The following is a 17265-nucleotide window of genomic DNA, read 5'->3' as shown; positions in this document are numbered from 1 at the left end:
TGTTCGCTCGTCTTTGCACAGCGTCCCGTCATGTACGCGTCTGATGCCAGCCGGGTGGCTTATGTAATAAACCTGCTTCGAGGAGAGGTACGCGCCTGGGCTACGGTGCTCTGGGAGCAGAATTCACGGCTCCTAACAACATATGCTGGGTTTGTGCGGGAGTTCAAACAAGTGTTTGATCACCCCAATAGAGGCGAGACCGCTTCGACTGTGCTGCTGTCAATGAGACAGGGGCGTCGGAGTGCAGCCGGGTATGCAGTCGACTTCCGCATTGCGGCAGCGAGGTCCGGCTGGAATACTGTTGCACTCCGCACCGCCTTCATAAACGGACTGTCTCCAGTCCTGAAGGAGCATCTGCTGGCTAAGGGCGAGCCGCAGGATTTTGACGGGCTTATCGACCTGGTTATACGGTTAGACAACCGACTAGAAGAACATCGTCGGGAGCGAGGCGAAGGGCATGGCCGAGCACGAGCCGTCCCTCTTCCTTCCGGGTCCGAAAGGGTGCCACCGTCCCCACGCTCCACAGCCAGAGAGCTCCGTGTGGCTACAGCTCCCCCTGCTGACGAAGCTATGGACACGAGCAGGGCCAAAGAGAAATCAAATAACAGACAACAGAGGCTGGCCCGCGGGGAGTGTTTTTTCTGTGGCTCGAGAACTGCCCCAAGCGGTTAAACGACAACGCCCGTCCTTAGAGACTGGGCTGAGGGTGGGCCATAATACTCACACGGGGAAACCCCATAAATCCGCACGCATCCCAGTTACGATCCTGAGTGGGGATCTAACCCTTCACACCCCAGCACTGGTGGACACGGGGTCTGAGGGGAATCTGCTGGACAGCAGATGGGCAAAGGAAGTTGGGCTCCCTCTAGTGGCCTTACCGTCACCATTGTCTGTACGGGCACTAGATGGCACCCTCATCCCATTAATCACACACCAGACACAGCCAGTGACATTGGTTGTGTCTGGGAATCACAGGGAGGAGATTGTGTTTTATGTTACACCTTCCACCTCCTGAGTGATTTTGGGTTTTCCATGGATGTTAAAGCACAATACCCGGATTGATTGGCCGTCTGGGGTTGTGACGCAGTGGAGCGAAACCTGCCACCGGGAGTGTTTAGGATCCTTGGTTCCACCCGGTGTGACAGCTAAGGAGGAGGTTCTAGTCACCCCCAATCTGGCGGCGGTGCCAGCCGAGTACCATGACCTTGCTGACGTCTTCAGCAAGGATCTGGCACTCACACTGCCCCCGCACCGTCCGTACGATTGTGCCATTGATTTGATACCGGGCACTGAGTACCCGTCCAGCAGGCTGTACAACCTCTCACGTCCAGAACGCAAATTAATGGAGACCTACATCCGGGACTCGTTAGCTGCCGGGTTGATCCGGAACTCCACCTCCTCGATGGGTGCTGGTTTCTTTTTTGTGGGCAAGAAAGACCGCAGACTCCGTCCATGCATTGATTACAGGGGGCTGAACGAGATCACGGTTCGCAACCGATACCCGTTACCTCTGTTAGATTCAGTGTTCATGCCTTTGCATGGAGCCCAAATTTTCACAAAACTGGATCTTAGGAATGCTTATCACCTGGTTCGGATCCGGGAGGGAGACGAATGGAAGACGGCATTTAACACCCCATTAGGTCACTTTGAGTACGTGATCATGCCGTTCGGCCTCACTAACGCCCCCGCGACATTCCAAGCTTTGGTTAATGACGTCTTGCAGGACTTCCTGCATCAGTTCGTCTTTGTATACCTGGACGATATTCTAATCTTCTCCACAGATCCTGAGACTCATGTCAGGCATGTACGTCAGGTCCTGCAGCGGTTATTGGAAAACTGAGCTGTCAGATCCACCGGAACCTATCATCCCCGAGTCCACTATCGTGGCCACCCTCACCTGGGACATGGAGAAGACCGTCCGGGAGGCCCTGGCACGGAACCCGGACCCGGGGACCGGCCCTAAGAACAGACTTTATGTCCCACCAGAGGCCAGAGCTGCAGTCCTGGACTTCTGTCACGGTTCCAAGCTCTCCTGTCACCCAGGGGTGCGAAGAACCGTGGCAGTGGTCCGGCAGCGCTTCTGGTGGGCATCCATGGAGGCCGACGTCCGGGAGTACATCCAGGCCTGTACCACCTGTGCCAGGGGCAAGGCTGACCACCAGAAAACTCAAGGACTTCTCCAGCCGCTTCGTCACAGGCCTCCCGCCGACCCAGGGCATGACTACTATCCTCACGATAGTGGACCGATTCTCCAAGGCAGCCCACTTCGTGGCCCCCCGAAGCTCCCCATGGCCCAGGAGACAGCAGACCTCCTGGTCCACCATGTTGTACGTCTGCATGGGATACCGACCAACATCGTCTCCGACCATGGTCCTCAGTACTCCTCACAAGTCTGGAGGAGTTTCTGCAGAGAACTGGGGGCCACTGTGAGCATCTCGTCCGGGTATCATCCTCAGACGAATGGACAGGCAGAGCGGGTAAACCAGGAACTGGAGCAGGCCCTCCGCTGCATAACCTCCGCGCACCCGCAGGCCTGGAGTAACCATCTGGCCTGGATCGAGTATGCGCATAACAGCCAAGTGTCTTCTGCTACCGACCTCTCCCCGTTTGAGATATGCCTGGGGTACCAGCCCCCATTGTTCCCGATCACGGAGGGAAAGGTCGGAGTCCCCTCGGTCCAGGCCCACCTACGGAGATGCCGTCGGGTGTGGCGCTCCGCCCGCTCTGCCCTGCTGATGGCCCGGACGAGGGCCAAGGCCCATGCAGACCACCGGCGTGCCCCAGCCCCTGCATACCAGCCCGGGCAGGAGGTGTGGCTTTCGACCAAAAACATACCCCTACAGGTGGACTCCCCTAAGCTGAAAGACCGCTTCATCGGACCCTTCAAGATCGTCAAAGTCCTCAGTCCGGCTGCAGTGAAGCTGCAGCTCCCCGCTTCACTGCGGATCCACCCCGTTTTCCACATGTCACGTCTCAAACCGCACCACTCCTCTGCTCTCTGCACCCCCCGGACCATCGCTGCCTCCTGCCCGGATCATCGATGGGGAGCCTGCTTGGATGGTTCGCAGGCTCCTGGACGTCCGTCGAAAGGGCCGGGGGTTCCAGTATTTGGTGGACTGGGAGGGTTATGGACCCGAAGAACGCTCCTGGGTGAAGAGGAGCTTCATCCTGGACCCGGCCCTCCTGACCGACTTCTACGCCCGTCACCCCGACAAGCCTGGTTGAGGGGGGGGGGGTCCTGTTGTGTGGGCCGCTGAAGAGGAGGTACTGCTGGCCCACCACCAGAGGGCGCCCTGCCTGAAGTGCGGGCTTCAGGCACGAGAGGGCGCAGCTGCCTCCCAGGAGCAGCTTGAGGTGACAGATGTCACTCATTATTCATCTACCACCACATCCCATAAAAGCCGGGCAGCAACTCCACCTCCCTGCCTAGAAATCTTCTTACCTACAAGGTAAACCTCTCAGCTGTTTTTCTGTGCCGAACGCACGTGTTTGTCTCTGAGTTTTTACAGGAGTACCTGTTAACTACAGTCAGCTAGGAGCTGGGTTTGTGGTTAGTGGAGGAGTGACGTCTTCACCCCTCACTCCAAACCGGATAAGTAGTACTTTCAGGCTCTGCATGAACTGTGTTCCTGTGTAGGAGGTGGAGATTTTCCTACTGAAAGAAACTGAACTGTTTTGCTGATTGTTGTTGCTGGGTGTGCACACACCCACCATAAACTTCTACTACTACTACTTCCTGCCAGCAGTACCAGATCTGACAGCTGGAGACGGTGGCCACCTGGGGACTCGGGACTTGGTGGCTCCGGTGTGCTCCAGATCCGTTGGCAGGGGAAATCGTGTGGGACCCGGCTCTTCTCTGGACAGGCGTCTTCTATCCTCGAGCCTGCCCACATGTCACCTTTGTATCATTGACTTTGTTTCAAATCTGCATTTGTCTGTATACCGTGGTGCACATTCCACAACATTAAATTGTTATACTTTTGACTTTCCATTGTCCGTTCATTTACGCCCCCTGTTGTGGGTCCGTTTCACTAGACTTTCCCAATAGTTAAATTGTATTTAAATAACAAAAAATTTCTTTATTCTTTAAAATATTCAAACATTCAAAAATTACAAATACAGAAAGTACAAGTAAATAATACAAAAAATACAAGCTTTTACAATAACATTTGTCATCTTAAAATGTTAAATGGCGAATACCGATCAGTTGATTGCACTTAATTAAAATAATTGCATGTTTTTTTTTTGTTGTTGTTGTTTTCTGGGGTGGGCAATGGTGGCGCCAATGAAATTTTTGTTGGGGGGGCTGGGGTAAACGTTGGAGGGGCTTCACAAAATGTTGTTGAAATGAACAATATATAGTAAATTGCTTTATAAATACCAAGGTATATGTTTTAGTCACATGTGCTCCTCTAAAATGTGATATCAATGCACACACACATCACTTAGAATAATTGCAAGTTCAGTGAACTTGCACATAGGTATAAATAAAGATAAGTGAAATTTTAAGAGTGGTTATAATAAATATTTAGGAAACCTAAATTTTTAGAGTATGGAGTTAAATTTGTCTCATTAATACTTGCAAATGCACAGAGGGTGATTTACAAATATCCTTAGATTTGTACACGTGCTTTGTGATCCACAAACACAAATTTCTCATTTGGAACTTGTGTGTGGGTTTTTACAAATAAATGTTTATTTGCAAAACTGGAAATTCTGTTTGTGAAGGGTAATTCAGCATTGGTAGATCACCGAACACACATTCATCACTTTGCTCAGTTACACAATATTGAGACATTCTCAGCGCAAAACTGCAGTTGAGATCCACAAATATGTCAGTCACTATTCACATTATTGGCAGAATTATTGGGTGGGCTGAGGGGGAGCTTGGCTCATTTTTGGGTGGGCTTAAGCTCCCCCAAGCCCCCCCTTGGCACCGCCACTGGGGGTGGGGGGTGGGGTTGTTTCTTTGTTTTTGAGACAAACTTGCTTCATTTTTTTTTTATATTTACGAGTCGAGGACAACACATCATCCCACTGTCAGCAAGTAAACACTTAAACTTGTGACTTTTTTGCTTTTTTTCTGCATGCTTCATATGTCATAACTTTACTAAAAATCCTAAACTAATTTCTCACTGATTCCAGGTGGAAGGGTGAAAACGTGGCAACCACAGAGGTGGCAGAAATTTTTGGACTGGTGGACTTTATCCAAGAAGTCAATGTGTACGGAGTCAAAGTACCAGGTACTCGTCTGTTTGTCCGCTTCTGCTGTCTGACATCTTCCACCTTCTGTTGCTCATTTAACCTGGAAGCCCGGTGGCAGCACTCCAGCGCACACAACAGTCCTCAGTTTATGTGACAAACAGTGTCATTGGTCAAACATACATCAGCCTTGTATGAATTTACATTTCACTGCAACACATCAGATCTGCACATGTTGGTGGTCTGACAGGTGAAAAAAATCAATCCCCAAACTAAAATCAAACTGAATGGAAATAAATGAAACTAGCGTGTTTCCCGTGGGGATCCATGCTCTAGATTGGGTAGTCTTTATAAAATAGGTCACTGACATTTTTCAAGGCTGGTGATAAATTATGCAAAGTTTTTATAATGACTTGTAATAGTGTGTGAGTCCAGAATGTAATTATCAAGGTCCATTGTTCACTGTTGTTCCATTTTCTTCCGCTTTATCCGGAGTCGGGTCGCGGGGGCAGCAGCTCAAGCAAAGCCGTCCAGACCTCCCGATCCACACACACCTCCCCCAGCTCCTCCGGGGGAACCCCAAGGCGTTCCCAAGCCAGCCAAGAGATGTAGTCCCTCCAGCATGTCCTGGGTCTTCCCTGGGGCCTCCTCCCAATGGGACGTGCCCAGAACACCTCTCCAGCGAGGCGTCCAGGGGGCATCCGGAAAAGATGCCCAAGCCACCTCAACTGACTCCTTTCGACGTGGAGGAGCAGTGGCTCGACTCCGAGCTCCTCCCGAGTGACCGAGCTCCTCACCCTATCTCTAAGGGAGCGCCCAGCCACCCTGTGGAGGAAACTCATCTCAGCTGCTTGTACTCGCAATCTCGTTCTTTCGGTCATGAGCCAAATCTCATGACCATAGGTGAGGATCGGAACATAGATCGATTGGTAAATCGAGAGCTTTGCCCCCCTACTCAGCTCTCTCTTCACCACGACGGTCCGATACAGCGACCGCATCACTGCAGATGCTGCACCGATCCGTCTATCGATCTCACGCTCCATCTGTCCCTCACTTGTGAACAAGACCCCGAGATACTTAAACTCCTCCACTTGAGGCAAGGACACTCCACCGACCTGAAGAGGGCAAAGCACCTTTTTCCGGTCGAGAACCATGGCCTCGGATTTGGAGGTGCTGATCTTCATCCCGGACGCTTCACACTCGGCTGCAAACCACCCCAGTGCACGCTGAAGGTCCTGATTTGACGAAGCCAACAGAACCACATCGTCCGCAAACAGCAGAGACGACATTCTGTGGTTCCCAAACCAGACCCCCTCTACACCCTGGCTGCGCCTAGAAATTCTGTCCATAAAAATAATGAACAGAACCGGTGACAAAGGGCAGCCCTGGCAGAGGCCAACGTGCACTGGAAACAGGTTTGACTTACTACCGGCAATGCGAACCAAGCTCCTGCTGCGGTTGGACAGGGACCGGATAGCCCTTAGCAAAGGACCCCGGACCCCGTACTCCTGGAGCACTCCCCACAGGGTGCACCGAGTGACACGGTCGAATGCCTTCTCCAGATCCACAAAATACATGTGGACTGGTTGGCCAAACTCCCATGAACCCTCGAGCACCCGATGGAGCGTGTAGAGCTGGTCCAGTGTGCCGCGACCAGGACGAAAACCACACTGCTCCTCCTGAATCCGAGGTTCGACCATCGGTCGAATTCTCCTCTCCAGTACTCTGGAATAGACCTTACCAGGGAGGCTGAGGAGTGTGATCCCCCTATAGTTGGAACACACCCTCCGGTCCCCCTTCTTAAACAGAGGGACCACCAGCCCAGTCTGCCAATCCAGAGGCACTGTCCCCGATCGCCACGCGATGTTGCAGAGGCGTGTCAGCCAAGACAGCCCCACAACATCCAGAGACTTAAGGTACTCAGGACGGATTTCATCCACCCTAGGAGCATTGCCACCGAGGAGCTTTCTAACCACCTCGGTGACTTCGGCCTGGGTAATGGATGAGTCCGCCTCCGAGTCCCCAGTCTCTGCTTCTGTTGGGTATTTTCTCCTCCAAACATTTTTAAAACCTTTAACAAGACAAACAGAGTCAAGAAACACCAGTGAGACAGAAAATCAAATATTACGCGCGGAGTGCGGCCAGGCTGTACACCAAGGCTACACTAAAGTCTGGCCTGCTTTTCCGCTCTTTTTATTAAGAGACGCCCTCATCACATAAACAAGAAACTTGTCCTAAGGGTGGGGGTAATGACGCAAGACAAGTTTCTTCCCATAACATAAACGCATACGTCAAGTGCAGCTGTAAGGAAGAACACTTCAGGTCAGCACATCTCGTTCGTCTGTTGCAGGTATCAGCTGTTCTGCATCTGCCTGAAGTGTCCTGTCTTCCACACTCCTTCACACTAAACACCACATCACAATAGTCAAAACGTTCTCTTGCTCCCAGTCGTTAGAGGCTGCGAAAACAAAGTTATGTTATAACAATAAGTACATCCAGTCCTTCATTCCCAGCTCAGATTGACCCCAGAGTGCTAAAACAAAATTGAATTCTCAGGATTGCATTAAGACAGGTGCAAAACAGCACATCTCCGTTCTCATGAGAAAGAAGACAAAGCTAAAACAAGGTTGAATAACACGTACGTTCTCAGGGTGAAGTGCAAAACAGCACAACACCGTTCTCATGAGAAAGAAGACAAATGTACAAACGTTTAACAGTGATAACATATATACAAAATCTTTAACATTCCCCTCCTGTTTATCGCCTGTTAAACATACAGTAGGCATCACTCAGCTTAGCACTTCTTTTTGAGATTTTCACTAAGAGGTTCATCATGGTATGTTTTCTCTATAGGCTTACACCCCAGAGGTGATGTCATCATTGTCACCATCATCGGTGTCTGGGTCATCATACTTCCATTGGTCTGGGTACAGGTCAGGAGAGCCATCGTCCTCCTTGTCGTCATCTGTCCCCAGAAGTGGATATGATGCTGGACCCCCTCCTGGTCCTGGACTTATTGCTGTGGTTATCATTCTATTTACAAGGCCTCGGAGACATGGAATACAACAACATCCACACAATGTTAGAATTGCAGCAAATACTGCTATAGACACTAATAGTGAAGAAATCAAAGACCTCCATTTTCCCATCCCTTCCAGCCACCAATCCCAGCCTTCGGTGTTTACTCCACTGTGCTCTTTCATCTTCCTGTTCAACGTTCTCAGCCCGTCAATGGCTTGAGTGAGACTGCCGTCTGCAGCTGTGTTGTTGGGAATGAATGTGCAGCATTGTTCTCCGAACATGGCACAAACACCTCCTTTCTCTGCCAACAACATATCCAGAGCAATGCGATTCTGGAAGGCCATAAGGGACGTGGCTTCTAACTGTGAATGGACAGCCTTAAATCCTTCCTCAGTCCAATTTCCTAATTTCTGTACATTGTAGTGGATGTAGTTTATTCTGTCCACGTTTTTATTAATGGAGCACCACCAACAGATGGAAGATTCGAATCCAGCTGCTATTTGATTAACCAGTTTATACTCGTCAGGCACTCCCCTGGGGACTCCTATTGCGTCAATATATGTTGGATTTCCCACTCCTTTCCAATCTCTTTTCACTCTATGTCTGGCTACGTCTTTCTGCCAATCTTCAGGAATAAGAGAGGCTGCATATGTCGTAACGTCTTCGGGGGTCATGGGTATGGCTTCAACTGGTAACAATAATGATATTAATGCACAATAACCTGACACATTTCGTGGCAGTCTGTCAAAGATTCTGTTATCCCCACACCACCACCATACGTCACTCCTCCCGACAGGTTTGAATGTGGGAGTACTATGGACCACATTCTTACACCAGGCGGTGTGGTTTAAGCTACCCAAAGTCTTACTTGTCCCTGTCAAGTGTACACATGTATGGTTAGCATGCCCAACTTTGCTTGAGAATAAAGGTTTAATCTTAGTCAATTTGGTCACTGGATAGATCTTGTCCCACTTAGAACATTTGTTGTTTGCCGCAATGTATGTCTGTGTCATAGCAGTCAGTAGACAGTCTTTGGGTAATGCTGCCGGTATTACCTGTAATATAGGTCTGGGTCCCATACACACAACACAGTCCTTCTTTGCTGCTAGTCCTGCTTGTTAAAAGCCAATTGTTATTTTGTCCACTAATTCCTGTAGTTACTAGGAACCAGTCATCTGCCTTCATGTCTTTTGTGCCTTGTACAGACACCCCCTTTGCTTGTATGGGCACCCCCTTTGCTTGTATGGACACCCCCTTTGACGTACTTAAGTCGGTCAATATTGGTTGCTGTACTCTATCTGTTTCACAGAGGAAGAAATGGAAATACGGATCTTTTCCTTGTTTGTATACCCAAAGGAGGAACAACCAACAGTCTCCCTCTATATCAGGTGGGAATATGGTTCCTTTTTCTGTGGTATTCACCACTATAGACAGCTTATCATCTGTTTGATACATTTTGAGACTTTGACTCTGGTACTTAGCCCACTCGGTTTGTGCCCATCTTGGTGTCCATCTACTCCATTCATCGGCTACCAACGTTTCCCATCTCCTATCTTGTTGATCGTTGGTCATATACCATGAGAAACTATTTCCGTAATTAGTCCCTCTGTCACCATCCGGCATTCCATGGATAAGAGCACTATATGGTACAGAGATGATCACAGAAGTATTTCTAGGAATGCAGGCCTGTACACCAAATCGGTATGCATTATTCCCATCACAGCTATGTACTGTGGCATTGATTATCGGACTGGGGTCTTTGTTACTTCTTTTTGGTCTCTGCAATCTGCGGATGTGATCCTTATTATCATGTCCCGTGCTCATGGCTTTTAATAATAATACCAATTCAAAAAAGAAAAGTAGCATAACAAGGACTGTCCGTGGGGTCCAGAAACCCCCTTTCTTTTTATCTTTTTCTTTCGCCATTTCTGCACACTACAGCACACCTATGTTCAGAACAGTGGCTTCTTAATGTCTTCTGCTAGCTTTCGTGTCTAACCTGGATCTTAACACCAAGCTCACACACTATTACTAGTCTTGTCCTACTGTTCTTACTGTTTGTCTGTGTCTGCAGAAATGACTTTCTTACAGTGAGTTAAATGAATCCATGTACTTCTTTCCCCAATTTTCAAAGCTGTGGGTGTTGTGAGTAGTACTTGATAGGGCCCTTCCCATTTAGGTGAATGCCAGTGTTTTCTCTTGATGCTTCTTATCAACACCCAGTCTCCAGGTACCACTTTAGGGTCCTCCTGTGGAGAAATGGGATCATCAGTGTTTGGAACTCTCCCTCGTTGTCCTTCTAACATTTTTCTCATGTAATCCGCCAAATTGGCTTCCTCAGGTACATCCCAAATTTGTCCATAATATGGCAATCGATATTTTCTGCCAAACAATGTTTCATACGGTGTCAACCCCATGGTACTAGTTATGTTTATATACATTTTTACCAAATCTACACAATGTGTCCATGGTCTGCCTGTTTCCTCCATTGTCTTTCTAAGTCTGTTTTTTACTGTTCCATTCATCCTTTCCACTAATCCGGCGCTTTGTGGATGATAAGCACAATGATTTTTGAGATTAACCTGTAGTGCTTCTCCTACGTATTGCACTATTGCATTAACAAAATGCGCTCCGTTATCTGAATAGACTGTTTCTGGTATTCCAAATCGTGGGATGATGTCTTTGCATAATGCTTTAGCCACTGTAAGTGAATCTGCATGTTTTGTAGGGAACAATTCTACCCATTTTGAGAAGGCATCAATTATGACTAAACAAAATTCCTTCCCTTCATGTTTACTCAGCTGTATATAATCCATATGAATCACTTGAAAGGGATATTGTGGTGTTGGAAATTTACCTCTTTGGGGTCTCAAATTGCCTTGTGAGTTGTGTTTTGCACATATCATGCATGCTCTACAATGCTGTTTTGCATATGCATCGAACCCATAAAGACAAAAAATAGATTGCAATTGCGATATCATACCCCCTGATGAGACATGCGTCACGCCATGGCTCATAATAGCTGCCCATTTAAACATATTTTTTGGCAATATGGGTTTCTTTTGTGGTCATACGTACAAGTCATTTGCATACGTAGCGCCTTTAGCTATCCACATTTGTTTTTCTCTGTCTGTTGCCTGCTGTTGCATATCAGCAAGCAGTGTACGACCTATATACAAATCTGGAGTTGTTTCCTGTATAACAAAAATAGAAGAAGCTGCTGCTGCCTCTTTTGCTACTCTGTCAGCAAAATCATTTCCTTTTGAAACACTGTCAGAGCCTTTAGCGTGAGCCGCACATTTGCATATAGCAATTTGTTGAGGCAACTTCACAGCTTGCAGTAGGGCAGTTAGGAGAGTGGCATGAGTCACTGGCTTTCCAGATGATGTCACCATTCCACGCTCCTCCCACAGTTTTGCAAACACATGCACTGTGCTGAAAGCGTACTGGCTGTCTGTATAAATTGATACGGCCGTACCTTGAAACAGATAGCAAGCTGCAGTTAAAGCAACTAATTCAGCTGCTTGTGCTGAAAATGACGATGGCAATGAAGCAGAATCTAATACTTCTGAATTTGTGACGACAGCATATCCAGATTGTGTTTGTCCATAAGCATTTTTGGTGGAAGAACCATCCACATACACGATTGTACTGTTTGGGATGGGTGTGTCCCGGAGGTCTGGGCGTGCTTTTGTACAAACTGTTGCTACATCAAGACAATTGTGCGGCTCACCATCCTCAGGTAAAGGTATCAATGTGGAGGGATTCAATGTTGTACAGCGCTCTATCGTAAGGTGTGGCTGTGATAATAGCAAGGACATGCACGAAAGATGTCTTGCTGGGGACAAAAGGCTCATGTTTGTCTGCAACAAAAGTGCAGAGACTGCATGTGGAACTTTCAATGTCAACTGATGGAATAGAACAACATTACTGCTACTTTGAACAGCCATAGAGGCTGCAACAACAGCCTGTACGCATGGTGGTAAAGCACTTGCTACTGCATCCAATTTAGATGAGTAGTAGGCAACTGGCCTCAATTTTGAGCCATACACTTGAACCAAAACACTAGTCATGAACTTATTCTTACAATCAACTGTTTGAGTAAATGGTTTACTATAATCTGGTAGTGCCAAAACTGTGGATGACACTAATGTTTGTTTTACTTTTACAAAGGCTTCCTCAGCATCTTTGTTCCATTCCAACACGGTTGACATTGAAATATCATCTTTGTACATCAAATCAGAAAGTGGACTAGTCAACTCTGCATAGCAAGGAATCCATGCCCTGCAGTAATTTGTCAATCCAAGAAATGACATCATCTGCTTTTTGGTTTGTGGTTTTGGAGCGTGCAAAATTGCTTCCTTCCTGTCAGACAGGATCGTGCGCCCTGTGGCTGATAACTCATGTCCTAAATATTTTACTTTATCCCTACACAACTGAACTTTGTTTCTACTCACTCTGTGGCCATTGTCAAATAAGAAACATAATAATGCTACTGTGTCAGTTATGCAGTTTTCTCGTGTGTCAGAGGCAATCAAAATGTCATCAACATACACTAATAGTTGGCTATCTGCCGGTGGAACGAAATTGGCTAAACATGCTGACATGACTTGAGAATAAATAGTTGGACTCTCTGCGTAACCCTGCGGTAATCTGGTGAATGTATATCGTTGTCCTTTAAAGGTAAAAGCAAACCAGAATTGACTATCTGGGTGTACTGGCACAGAGAAAATGCATTACTTATGTCAATTACTGAGAAACTATTAGAATTTGGTCTCAGCGAATTTAACAAGGTGTGTGGATCTGGGACACATGGTGCTCTTTTAATCACAGCAGCATTTACTGCCTGCAGATCTTGAATCATTCTCCACCCCACTGAGGGCGGAGCCTTTTTCACAGGAAATATGGGTGTGTTACATGGTGAATCTGGACATGGCACTATTACTCCTGCTGTTAATAAATCCTCTATTACTGGCCTGATTCCTTCAATTGCATCAGGTTTCAATGGATACTGTCTTACACATGGTCTGTATTCTGTTTTTGGCCTTATAACTACAGGTTGTGCATTTTTAATCAGTCCTACGTCTGAAGGACCTGTTGTCCACAATCCTGACGGTACTGAAGAGAGAAGAGCATCCTCTTCAGGACTCAACTGAAACACTCAGGATTGTGAAGTGGACGCATCAATGTGTGTTCCAGCTGTCAGCACCAATGAGACATTAACTAGCACTTTATACAACTTGGTTGATGGACTGAACTCCGTTCGTGGGCCAACTCTACTCCAATCAGAGGCTGACAAAGCTGTTATGACTGTCAGTCCCAATTCTTGCCATTCTGTCAAATATGGCTTACAAAGTGACATATGTAATGGCATACCTGTGAATTTCAATTTTGATACATCTTCAGTGGCGCCTGTTACTGTTATGACGGCTATTGAGTTGCCATCATGAATCAAATCGGTCATTGTCAGTTTCACAGGTGAAACATTTTTCAATTTAGTTTCATAGTCACCATCCGGACCTGGAGGATCTTTATGCCACATTGTGACATGCAGGTCAGGTGGTGACATCTGTTGTTCAGGATTTTTTAGTAGGGCTGTCGCTTGCAAGACGACATCTTTACCCCATCCTGCAGCATCTTCTTCTGAGATGTCAAATGTATAGTAATAGTGGAATGTGGGGTCAGCGCTTTCTTCTCTTACCATGTTAACGCCTCCTGTGCGTTCAACAACTAATTTCCCTTGTTCCACAATTATGGACAAGCCCAATGCAGTCAATCCGTCTCGTCCTAGGAGGTTAACTGGACATTGTGGCATGCTTAACACTGACATAGTACACGTCAGGCCAAATGGATCTGTCAACGTTATGGGTTTGGTGATAGGGACGTCTGATGTTTGTCCATTTGCAGAGCGAACCCTAAAGAGTTCGTTGCTTAATTGATGGACAGGTATGTTGTCATTACATGTGGTTCTACATGCTCCTGTATCACAAAGGAATGTCACTGGTCGTCCATTTACCAACAAAGTCACTTCTGGTTTTGGTACCGGATTTCCCAGCAAGGCACACAGATCCATATCGCAATCAGACTGCCTATATGATGTGGAATCATGGATTATGGATTCTAGTCATTGTGGATACTGTGGCTGAGGAGGATTATTCCGTTGTGGAATTCCTCCTGCTGCTCCCTCAGTAGGTGGATTCGGACAATTTCTATACATATGTCCCTCTCTTCCACAGTTCCAACAAATCAGGGGACCACGTGGTGGCCCTCCCTGTCTGGGCTGCTGTTGTGGTTGCCATGGTCCTTGACGTTGTGGCTGTCCACCTTGTCTATTTTGCCATGGCTTTTTGGGGCGTTTGCACTGCTTCTGCTGTCTTAAGTTACCCTGCTGGTAATATATTTCGTCATCTCCATGTGCTACATACACTCCTTTGTCGCTGTTTCTTGTCTTTTTCTGCTTTAAGACTTCTTCTGCATGACAGCAGTGTGTATGTGTGTCTTCCAATGTGCCTGTAGGCAATCCAATCCAATGTTTCTGTATCCAAGCTTTTATATCCTTATTGGAATGTTGGATCAGAGCGTTTTTCAATTGTTGTTCATACACAGGTGTTTCTGGCAATATGCCACTATGGACCCTAAACACATTCTCAAATCTGCACCTAAACTCTGTCCATGGCTCTCCTTCTTTCTGAGTTGTCCTGGTAATTTCAGTATAATTTATCTTTGGTCCTAACACTCCTTTTGCACGTGTAATCATAGCTTCCACTCTTGTTTTCAAGACTAGATCATCATGTGTCAGTGGCACGCCTTGTTGATCTGCAGGATTCCAGTCTCCGCGTACCTGACTCCATTTAGGGCCACATGCTTTCATCCACACCTGTTGGACTTCAGGTCCATTAAGGTGGTAAGATGTTCTAATGTTTTCTATATCCTGCATAAATCCCTCAATATCGACATGTGGCGATGGTATCATGTCGACTGCTGCTTTGATATCATCAGCATTCCATGTCCGATAAACGAGCATGGTTGGTAGCTGTCCTGCTGTTCCTGCACGAGGATTTGGTACTTCTATCATAGGATAGGCACCTCCCTGATCACTATGTTCCACCATGGGAGGGGCTGTAGGCACTTTCGCTTGACTGCGTGTTTGTGGTTTTTCTGGTTTTTCTCTTTTTACCTTAGGTTTTACCGCCAAATCATACTGTGGTGGCGGTACATCGTCATCCTCTGGTAGAGGAGATAAAGGTCTCTTTGTCACAGACGATCCAGCCGGCGGTGGTTGTTGAGGCTGTTCTGGCTCTCTGTGCTGAATTATCACATCTTCTTCTGCCTTACCTACAGCTTTCTTTTTCCTTGCTTTCTCTAATCGTCGCTTCTCTGCTCCTTTCTGTCTGTTCTCTGCTTCTTCCTCCCAAAATGCCACTAAATCTGCCCCTACTTTCTGCATCTTTTTCTCATCACCTTTATGTTCCCGTTCTAACTCCTTCTTTAGCTTCTGTATACTGATCAGGTTCAGTCGTCCGTCAAAGTCATGTTTATTTATCCAGGTCTCCAATTTCTTTGTTGCTTTTGGATTTTTTGCCTCCATAACTTTCCAGTCGTCAGTTGATAAATTTTCCTTATTTTTAGACGTCTTACCCCCCATTTTTATTATCCCTTGTTATAATTTGGACTTCAGACGGGGGCACACCTAGGGTGTTCTAAATCTGAAGTTTTCACACTTTCTTTGGACGTGACAATTAATTTGCCGTCGTGTGGTTGATTCCTTTCACCTCCCCGTAGGAAGCGGAATCACTTGCCTCTGCTTCCACACGCACGGTTGTCACTAACGTTGTCCAAAGTATTACACTTTCACACAGTTATTTACACTTGCGCAAAACACTATTTACACATAGAAACACTCCTAATAATCGTACGCGTATTCTTATGTCAGGGGAGCTCGCCCTCCCGTGAAATTTAACTAATGTCCTGCCTTAGGGGACTCCGCCGTCCCTGCCAAATTTAACTACTTTTTTACAGTGCACGTATTTCTACCCGGGATTTCCTTTACGTATTAAAACAGAGGAGTCCGTATCCTCCTTCCGGAATTTAACTACTTGCGTCCCTCGCAACCGTAGAGGAGTCCGCCCTCCTTACAGAGTTTAACTGTGTTTCATTAACAGACGATTCTGTATCATCGCTTACGGAGTTTAACTGTTTTATGTGATCACTTTTATCCCCTACCGGTACACGTATATAAACAGAGGAGTCCGCACCCTCCTTACAGAGTTTAACTGCTTTGCATTAACAGGCGATTCTGTATCATCGCTTGCGGAATTTAACTGTTTTATGTGATCTGATCACCACTCACTCAGTACTGTTTACAAAGAAATTTTACTCACTGACTCGACTTCCTGTCTGTCTTCTTCGGGAAAATCTCGTCAACCAGACGATGCCAACGGTGGTCGACAATTGCAGACACGATCAATCGATCGATCAGACCTTGGCCAAGGATTTACGTCTGGACTTGACGACCTCCGCCGGACACCTCCGGTGTTGTTGAGATCCCGGACCAGCCCCCAGTCAATGTTGGGTATTTTCTCCTCCAAACATTTTTAAAACCTTTAACAAGACAAACAGAGTCAAGAAACACCAGTGAGACAGAAAATCAAATATTACGCGCGGAGTGCGGCCAGGCTGTACACCAAGGCTACACTAAAGTCTGGCCTGCTTTTCCGCTCTTTTTATTAAGAGACGCCCTCATCACATAAACAAGAAACTTGTCCTAAGGGTGGGGGTAATGACGCAAGACAAGTTTCTTCCCATAACATAAACGCATACGTCAAGTGCAGCTGTAAGGAAGAACACTTCAGGTCAGCACATCTCGTTCGTCTGTTGCAGGTATCAGCTGTTCTGCATCTGCCTGAAGTGTCCTGTCTTCCACACTCCTTCACACTAAACACCACATCACAATAGTCAAAACGTTCTCTTGCTCCCAGTCGTTAGAGGCTGCGAAAACAAAGTTATGTTATAACAATAAGTACATCCAGTCCTTCATTCCCA

The 17265-nt window shown here is 47.0% G+C and overlaps 1 protein-coding gene across 1 annotated transcript in view; it reads left to right on the top strand.

The window, feature by feature from the left end:
• Positions 1 to 17265, top strand: part of slc27a6 (solute carrier family 27 member 6) — a 95876-nt gene that overhangs the window by 70940 nt on the left and 7671 nt on the right. The window contains exon 8 of the mRNA XM_034192666.1: positions 5146 to 5243. Coding sequence (XP_034048557.1) covers positions 5146 to 5243 — 98 coding nt within the window. The remainder of the gene's footprint in view (positions 1 to 5145; positions 5244 to 17265) is intronic.

Source organism: Thalassophryne amazonica, chromosome 17, assembly GCF_902500255.1.
Source record: "Thalassophryne amazonica chromosome 17, fThaAma1.1, whole genome shotgun sequence".
NCBI lineage: Eukaryota > Metazoa > Chordata > Actinopteri > Batrachoidiformes > Batrachoididae > Thalassophryne > Thalassophryne amazonica.
This window is presented reverse-complemented; position numbering and strand designations above follow the sequence as displayed.